The sequence below is a fragment of the Corella eumyota genome, chromosome 2, assembly GCF_963082875.1.
Source record: "Corella eumyota chromosome 2, kaCorEumy4.1, whole genome shotgun sequence".
NCBI classification, from domain to species: domain Eukaryota; kingdom Metazoa; phylum Chordata; class Ascidiacea; order Phlebobranchia; family Corellidae; genus Corella; species Corella eumyota.
In genome coordinates, this window is record NC_137491.1 from 16,031,019 (window position 1) to 16,039,671 (window position 8,653).

The following is an 8,653-nucleotide window of genomic DNA, read 5'->3' on the forward strand; positions in this document are numbered from 1 at the left end:
TCACCAATTCCTAGGGGAACAAATAGTAAAATGAATTTTAAAGCTCAAAATTGGGTCAAGTTATTAATTTCTTATTATATGCCAGAGCTTGGCCACTTCTTTAGTAAATTTTAATAGGCCTAATTATTTTTAACGGTGGTGCTGTTCTTATGTTTAGATTTGAACTATTAATGTAGTATAATGTAAATACACTAACTAAGTAGTGGACACCATTTATTATGAGTGAAAGTAGTAACGAACAACCCCCCCCTAAACCAAATATTGAGGAAAATAATGTTGGTGAGCTGACCAAGGAAAATGAAAGAGAATATGAAAATGGAGTTTTTGAGGAAATTATCCGTCATCCTTCTGCTGAATTCGGTAAAAGTCTACCTTACCTTATTTTATTGTGAACATTCGTTCAAAAAAGTATTTCTGTTTAATTGTTTGGCCACTAGCATAGGTTATATGATAAAAAAATAACAGGTTTGGTTTTGAGGTCTTAAGTAGGACATTTACAGTACCTAAAAGAAGGGATTCAACAAAAAGACATCTTTAGGTCAAAAAAATTAATCTTAGTGCATGATTTATATACATTTCTAAGTTATGCGGCCCCAAAATAAATAAAAAAACTGTGGTTCATGGTGGATGGGTAACTACCAAGGGCGAACTAAAATTATACTTTTATGTTCAAGTTAAAAGGTAAGTGTACTATAACAATTATTAAATTAATGTCTTATATTCAAAAAAATATATTGCATTAAAAAAAATTAAAATTTTTTTTTTTTTTTTAAGTTGTTGATGATCAAGGGCCAGCGTCCCCTCCAAATTCTGCAAAATTTTATTATCAAAAATTCTTGCCCTACATTTATGTGTCTGGCTTTTCCATTATTGGTTGCATATTGCGTGTACTAGTTGACCATTTGTTCGGGGAGAACATTATCGGTATTGAAGAGAAGACTTCAGTTCTGTTAAAATCGTTTGCTAGCAATATGTTGGGTTGTTTTTTCCTTGGAATCTTGCACACTGCTCCCTTTCATCAGAAAAGTTTCTTGTCTATTGGTCTAGCTACAGGTAAGTTTATGCATATGTATTACTTAATCCTTCTACATACATTGATAAATACAAGTTGATAGCCCATTCTATGTTTGAGGTTTTTATTTTCATAGTATAGTTGCAACTGTGCACCACAAACAGCAGTTTTTTATTTATTTTGTAGGTCTATAAATTGGACTTAAACATCGCCCACTAAGTTCTATTATATATACACATGTTTTGTATTTGTTTAAACCTTAGATCGTAATACCTGTGGTTTACATATAATGTACTATTTAAATAGCTTTTACTGTAGTGTACAACAACAGTTAGTTTTACACTTTATTATGTTGAAATTTTTAATACTTAATTTCTACTTAACAATACCAGTATTGTAAGTATATTATATAAAAAACAATGTATCTTGAAATTTAAAAATTCTTGGCACTGTTTTAGGTTTGTGTGGTTCTCTGACTACACTTTCAAAGTGGATTCAACAAATCAGTTTATTGCTACTTGGTACTTTAAATGCTGAAGACCAACCACAGGTTGTAGCAATATCAGCAATAATTATTGGCTTGTTTTCGTTTATTGGATCTTACCAAATTGGACGGGACAGTCGTTTTCTATTTTTTGCACATAAGAAAACTCATTCAGGTAATTTTTGGTCTTGTTGAAAATTTTTTTTTTGTAAAATCTTACTTTAAATTTTGTTGTTTTTTATTGTTAGTCAGCATAGGGTTAAGAAGATGGCTATTAATTCTATTCAATTCGGGTGTATTTTTCTGTACAAGCTTGATATTTTGTTAAACTTATCCAGTGTTATGTTTTGTTAAGGTGGTTAAAACATGCTTTACAACACAATGTCTAAGGTTTAATTACTTGTTATAGCACTCTTTAGTAAGGCGCTTTAAAAAGTACAAACTACTGCTGACTCCAAAACTAATTGCTAAATTAATTTTTTTGCAATATGCTCGCTAATATCGAAAACTGCCAACTCAAAATTTGGTCGGGTAAATCAGCTACTAATAATATTATCGATAAAATGGTAATGATATTTTTTTTTAAATCTCGGGGCCAACAAAATATTTTTTACTGTTTGAACTTTTAAGGGTCTATCCTGTTTAATTTTTGTTTAAATTTATGCCTTATTGTTTCAGATAAACAACACGAGACCTTTTACACCTACCTTCACCCTTTATTCATCTCATTTCTTGCATTAGAATACATTGTCTTACTCACTATTGCGATAGTGTATTGGGATGTCAATACATTTGCAGTTAGTGTAAGTGTTAGTGGGATCTTAGCACCATTTGGAGCAATGTTACGCCATCTTCTAAATGTTGAAACACCGAGATTTAACAGAAAAAACAAATTCAAAATTTTAAATGAAGTACCAACTGGAACACTAACAGCAAATATAATTGGTTTGTATATTATAATGTGTTTTGTTATACTTAAATATAACATCTGGCCCTACAATATTTTAACTAGTGTAACGCCAACTGCATTTTTACTCATTTGCAGAAACTGTGAAATCTAATGTCATAATAAGGTCGACAAATGACATTTTTTTAAGGTTCCATTAATGTACAATAAATGACAGTTTTTTAAGGTCTTATTAATAAAACATGTATATCGAGTCTTAAGCTTCAGTACTTTTGAATTTTCCTTTTCTTAACTCCATAGTCACAACATTTTTTTTATAAAAACTCCTATACTTATAGGATGTACTGCAATAGCAATAGTTCAAAGTGTTGTGGTTTGGATCGTAATGTCTTGTAGTGCAAAAGCAATCTTGTTTGGTATACAGAGCGGCTTTTTAGCTTCACTTACCACAGTCTCTAGTTTTGTCGGGGAAATTATTGCCTTGCGTCATCAGAGGGAAGAAGATCATAGCGCTTCAGCAAGCTACTTTTACCTTTTTGTTACTGTGTTTTTATGCTTGCTTGCCAGCACTGTCGTTAATGGCATAAACTTGCACTTCTTGAAGCAAGAATATTATGAAGAAGTGTTATCGGTGCCTTTAAATATAACATTCTATGAATGGAAGCAAACCTTTAACCCATGTGTCTAACCTAATGTTTTTATTTTTTTGATTTTATTCTATTTTTAAACATCTTGCATTTTATTCCAGCCAGTTCCTTAATGATAATAAAGTATCCGTTTTTGTTCATTTAATTTACATTATTTTATTTCTCTGAAATTCTGCAATATGTTGTATTTTATGATTTTACCTTACTTAACTGATTTTTTCGTGTTACACAGCTTGTATAAATACGCACAAATGCAGCTTATTGTAAATTGAAAATAAATAAAGTACTTAAAAAAAATAACAGCAATTTTTCTAGTTAAGGGCCTTTTTCCAAAAGTATTTGGTAAAAGTCACTGCCATTTAAAAATCTCTTGTAATTTTTAGATAGTTATTAATTTGATGAATTTCTTTTGGATGCTTTTTGACCTTAAATTGGTTAAGCTTGTTATATTTTTAAAAAGTTTAAAAAATCACATAGCAAGACCATTTACAAACTCATTATTTATTGCAGCAATTTACATATGACAAATGGGACATTGCAGTAAAATCATAATATTCACCTATCTAATAACTTCTTATTTATAACCTTTACATTCTAACGTTATTCCATAGTAGCCATACTAAAATATTAAACAATCTAATATTATTAATTAATCACGTTATGTTAACAAGCGTTACAGAAATAATTTTTGCTGTTCAATATTTTAGTAGCCTTAAGCCATAGCAATAGTTAAAAAAGACACCTTTAAAACATATATACATTTCTATAATGAAACATAACTTTTACTACAATTGGCTGGTATTTGTTTTGGCTAACAATTTTAGGCCAAGTTTGGGTTAAGTATTAATAATACACAAGACATTATAAGTATTAGTTTATTATTTTCTTATAAACGTTTAATTATTACCACAGCACCCACATTAAAGAACACCAACAAAACAAGATACTAGAGAACTGTAGAAAATAAAAAATATTACATGCATAATTGTGTAACTACAGTTGTATAGTAAAATCTGATTTATAATTATATGATTGCATAAGAAAAAATAGGTAAGAATTGAAGAATGGATGCGCAAATTGCAGTGAAGAATAAGATGATTGTTGTTAATCTACACCAGTGTTGATTTAAAAAAATATACATTTTAGAAATTTCTTAACACCATTGCAGCATACTACAGTAACTAATTTAATTTTGATGTAATCTAATGGAGATTTAAAAGTCTTTCATGTACTTTTTCAACAAACATTGTAATTGGTCCTGGGACGATCAACTCTCCTTTTTTGTACTTCCAAATTGCAGCACCAGTGGATGAAGCTAGCAATAAACCGAGAACAAAAAGCCCAATATTGACTATTTTGTTCTGGTGCTTGGATTTTTTTATGACTTGGTTGTATGGAATTCTTGTAAAAGCGACCATCGAATATTTGGGAACGAAAATGGATGGAAAAAAATAATTCAAAAAGTTGTCAACCTTTTTTCGAAACAAAAACCATCGACTATTAACACTTGATCTCATCTCGAAATAATTGGTGAGCGATAGTTCACCAATGGCATGACCGTCCTTGCATCGGGTATCAGTAAATGCAGGAAGAACCTTCTCAAAATCACAATTATGTTTTTCCATTAAGGACGAAAAAACCAGCACATCTTCTAAGCTGCAATTAAGGCCCTGACCATAAAAAGGTACGCAAGCATGGGCCGCATCACCTAAAAGCACGCCAGAGGTTTTATGATGATATGGGTGACATTTAATGGATACCAAATGCTGCGGAGCCAATGTGAAAAAAGCCTTTCTGAGATAAGATTCCCCAAGAAACTGAATACTACTTGGAAAAATATCACGAAAAAAATCCATTACTTTATCTCCATCACTCAGGGTGTTAAATATGTCATCGGACAAAAACAGTGTACAAGTAAAAGAGTTGTCCTGATTTGGTAAAGCAATCATCATGAATTTATTGATAGGCCAGATATGTAGGTAATTTAAAGCAAGTTTGGCATTTCCGTCGCTGTCTGGAAATATTGTAAGTTCCTTGTAGCTATGGTCAAGATAACTTTGTGAGTAGTCAAATATTCCTCTTACCATTTGTCGCCTCACTGCAGAGTAAGCACCATCACATCCGACAATTAAATTAGAAGAATGCTCTGAAAGAGTTTTATCTTCAGTGCACTCAAATGTGGAAACACATTTATCAAAATCGCAAGATTTTAATTTCTGATTGAAATGACATTTTACATTGGGAAATGAATCAGCCTCGTTTAATAAATCCTGATTTAATTTAAACCTATCCACGGAAAGCAAATATTGGCCCTTTTTTCCATATGGAATAGAATAAGTCTCCCCATTTTTCGTGTGTATCATTCTTCCATGCATAGGAACGCCGAGTGAAATTATTTTCTCGTGTACTCCGGCATTTCTAAGAGCTTCAATTCCTCTATGAGATAAAGCAAGATTAATACTTCTGCCTACCGCCAACTCTTGTTTGCGAATATCATTCCTGGCTTCAAATAAGTCAACCTTGTACCCATATTGAGCAAGATAACAAGCTTGTAGTGCACCAGTTGGTCCACCTCCGACAATAGTAACTCGTTTCTTATGATTGTCCATAATTTTTAAAGCCTAAATTTACTCTGTTAAAAAAATAAAGTCCTTGCTTACATTTTTAGATAAATGCATATATGTCAAGTAATGTAAGTGCAATTTAGTCATCGATTTTAAACTATTTACCCAACAGGTTACCTATTTTTATTGTTTAATTGTGCATTTTATTATTACAAATTACAATTGACTGGCTTATTATTTATTATTTGGTTATTGTCTATTTTGTTTTTATAACAAACAGACAAAGGGTTTGCGTTTGTTTTTATAACAATAATCCAACGTTTCTGTTTTTTTTTATTATTATTCTATATTAATTTTTTGCAAAAACTTATAAAAAAAACGCCAACAAATGCAGTGTAATTTGCGTTCTTTTTAAATTTAATCAATAAGCATATAGTACAATCAATTTAGCGTTCTTTCAAGCTGCTTTAGAACTTACATAACATCAGAAAAGAATTTTTGCACAGCATGATTGCTTATCATTATTTAGACAACTGATGCTACGCAAAGTATTATGTAACTGCAGTATACCCTTTATGCAACACTGCATTCATATGAAAAGTTGGTAATATAAACGCACGTGCTAAACATACTACAGTATGTCACGTAGGCCTGCATAGTATTCTAAAACTACTATTTTACGATCATTCACATGGGACGTCTTGCAACCAGTTAAACAAAACGAATTAACGTTAATATAATATACAAGTTGTTGACCTACAAGAAATGTATAAAAAATATAAAGTAATGGTGATATTAATTGAATAAATTGCATTAAAATGCAATAGATCACGTGCAAATTCATTTTATTCAATACTTATAACTTTTTACAATGTACAAACAGTAAAAAACATATTTTGGACGCAGGAATGAAAAAAGATATGAGTCTTTAAATTAAACTACATTTAAAGTTGAGGTTTTTGCAGCATATATTTTGGCGTTTTTGTCTATAATACAAAATGAACTTATATGTACTTAAGTTTTTCCTGAAATGTAATGATCACATACACGCAGCAAAATTGCAGGCTATTAAAATAGTGCAGTCATAGCTAAAGTTAAATATAATATAGAAACAAGTTATCAGTTTAAAAAGGAATTGTTTCTTTTACTGGAGTAAGACTTAACAGCGTAATGTTTCGCCTGTACTGCAAACTTTTTTTAAACTTGTCGTTGGTGTTGTGAAGTGTATCAAGTATGCCCAAAATTCCATAACACTGATTAAACCTAAAAACACATCAATGTAAATTGTTTAAGATAAGCAAATGGCCACTAATTTAAAGCCTACCCTTTTGATATGTTCAACCTTTATTAGTAACAACCAAATATGTTGTATTGTTTATTTAACGTTTGCTTACTTGACGTGATGGTAGTCATGTTGTTCAGCAGATGGCACACAAGGAAAATGATATCCGCTGTGAGAGTTGGAAGTATTTACGAAAACAATGGCAAACCAAAGCCATGATGTTACAACATGGGTGTTCATTATTAAAGGTCCCATCACAACCGGAAAAACATTAGCCAGCTAAAATTTATTGACATTGTTTAGATCTATTATATATTGCTATTATTGATAGGCCAATCCGCAGGAAATATTAACAAACATAACTACATAGCCTATTTATTTACTATAGATTCAGTGATGATAAATTACATAGCTTACTACATTACAATAACACACAACAATAAAACATTTGTCAACATGTTAACTAATGTAAAAATAAAGCTAGGTAATAAACTATAATTGTTTTTTATATGTTTGTAAACGACATAAACTTACACAATGTTCTATAGGATGAGCATATATCCCTACAATCCCTATGGGAGCTGTCCATTCGTGATGGATCTTGTGTATGTGTTTATACAAATACGGATGGTGAAGCAATCTGTGTGTGTAATAAAAGCCTATTTCTTCTACTAATAAACACCCTGCGAGGTCAAATAATATCCTCTGAAAAGACGGCAGCTCGCCGTATTGATATCCACGCCACTTAAAAACCGGGTATAGCATTACTGTGATGACTAACGTGATAATAAAATTTCCAAACACCGTTTTTAAACATTTTCTTAATTTCTGTGGATCGACCTAAAATTCATTAACCTTATTAAGTTTGTAATGCGTAATTAATTAATTGATTATCTACGAACCGGGACTTGTTTTTCTTCCTGTATTTTATAAGCTTGTATAAACGCAGGTTTACCCGTCACATCAATGAAAAGTAAGATGGCGTTAAAGCCCCAAAATGATATAGTAAAAACTGCGCATGAACCTAGAAAAATAAAATCTTTAGGCCTATGTTACATTCACAAGGTATCATTTTTAAAGACAGTGGCTAGCTGCTTATTCCTACCTATCACATACACTACTGCATCATTGTAGTTAAAGAATTCCAAAATTTGTACCCAAAGCGCATTCCAAAAATTATGAGACATTCCCCAAAAATATCCAATACACCTAACAACATAAAAATAGCTTTTTTGCCTTATTAACTTTTCGAATAAACGTTTTGCATCATATTTTTGACAAAATTTTACCATAACAGGTCTTTTCCATAATTTAAAGTTACAACTGCTAAAGCAGCAACAGCTATTAAAATAGGTAACTTGGAAATCCATTGCGATAGTTTGATCTATAAATATGAAAATATCGTTTTTTAAACAAGTTAAAAACGAAAATGACCTTTGGTCGATTGATGTAAATACTGTTTTCTCTAAAAATAACTTTATAACTTACAATTCTCATGCTAAATTAAATTAGATTGTAGTTAAACAAGAATCTTATAAAATACACAATATATGAATATTGTTTTGTTGTTTCTGAAACGGCTAATTGAAAGCATTAATAGTCGCTTTTGTTTGACTCAAACCAAATTTAATAGAATTTTTAAAACTTGCAGGAAATGACGTAAAACAATAACGACATGATATTTCCGCGATATTTCATCTTAGTCGATAAAGGTTAATGCAACATTAGACAATTTTTAACCTATTGTGCAATAGACT

The 8,653-nt window shown here is 30.9% G+C and overlaps 3 protein-coding genes across 3 annotated transcripts; 1 reads left to right on the top strand and 2 right to left on the bottom strand.

Annotated features, from left to right (window-relative positions):
- Window positions 1-105: 105 nt before the first annotated feature.
- On the top strand, window positions 106-3,336 carry LOC145742137 (uncharacterized). The gene is made up of 5 exons (XM_082559903.1): window positions 106-360; window positions 775-1,053; window positions 1,471-1,671; window positions 2,175-2,441; window positions 2,742-3,336. Exons 1-5 carry the CDS (start codon window positions 219-221, stop codon window positions 3,089-3,091), a joined length of 1,239 nt encoding a protein of 412 aa, XP_082416029.1. The 5' UTR covers window positions 106-218; the 3' UTR covers window positions 3,092-3,336.
- A 634-nt stretch (window positions 3,337-3,970) lies between these two features.
- LOC145742914 (kynurenine 3-monooxygenase-like) lies at window positions 3,971-5,674 on the bottom strand. The gene has a single exon (XM_082560757.1). The coding sequence runs from the start codon at window positions 5,657-5,659 to the stop codon at window positions 4,253-4,255; it is 1,407 nt and encodes a 468-aa protein (XP_082416883.1). The 5' UTR covers window positions 5,660-5,674; the 3' UTR covers window positions 3,971-4,252.
- An 848-nt stretch (window positions 5,675-6,522) lies between these two features.
- LOC145743305 (fatty acid hydroxylase domain-containing protein 2-like) lies at window positions 6,523-8,511 on the bottom strand. The gene is made up of 7 exons (XM_082561241.1): window positions 8,385-8,511; window positions 8,186-8,280; window positions 8,002-8,105; window positions 7,799-7,920; window positions 7,431-7,736; window positions 7,009-7,175; window positions 6,523-6,877 (listed from the first exon to the last, which is right to left on the bottom strand). Exons 1-7 carry the CDS (start codon window positions 8,391-8,393, stop codon window positions 6,739-6,741), a joined length of 942 nt encoding a protein of 313 aa, XP_082417367.1. The 5' UTR covers window positions 8,394-8,511; the 3' UTR covers window positions 6,523-6,738.
- Window positions 8,512-8,653: the final 142 nt, after the last annotated feature.

What these genes read in the sequence shown, in the direction of transcription:
- LOC145742137 (XM_082559903.1), top strand. Translation starts at nt 219, where the DNA reads ATGAGTGAAAGTAGTAACGAACAACCCCCCCCTAAACCAAATATTGAG. An exon ending in TCATCCTTCTGCTGAATTCG is followed by an intron (nt 361 to 774) that starts GTAAAAGTCTAC and finishes TTTTTTTTTAAG; the next exon opens with TTGTTGATGATCAAGGGCCA. An exon ending in ACTAACAGCAAATATAATTG is followed by an intron (nt 2,442 to 2,741) that starts GTTTGTATATTA and finishes CTATACTTATAG; the next exon opens with GATGTACTGCAATAGCAATA.
- LOC145742914 (XM_082560757.1), bottom strand. Translation starts at nt 5,659, where the DNA reads ATGGACAATCATAAGAAACGAGTTACTATTGTCGGAGGTGGACCAACT.
- LOC145743305 (XM_082561241.1), bottom strand. An exon ending in TGCAGTAGTGTATGTGATAG is followed by an intron (nt 7,921 to 8,001) that starts GTAGGAATAAGC and finishes TTATTTTTCTAG; the next exon opens with GTTCATGCGCAGTTTTTACT. An exon ending in CATGACTACCATCACGTCAA is followed by an intron (nt 6,878 to 7,008) that starts GTAAGCAAACGT and finishes ATGTGTTTTTAG; the next exon opens with GTTTAATCAGTGTTATGGAA.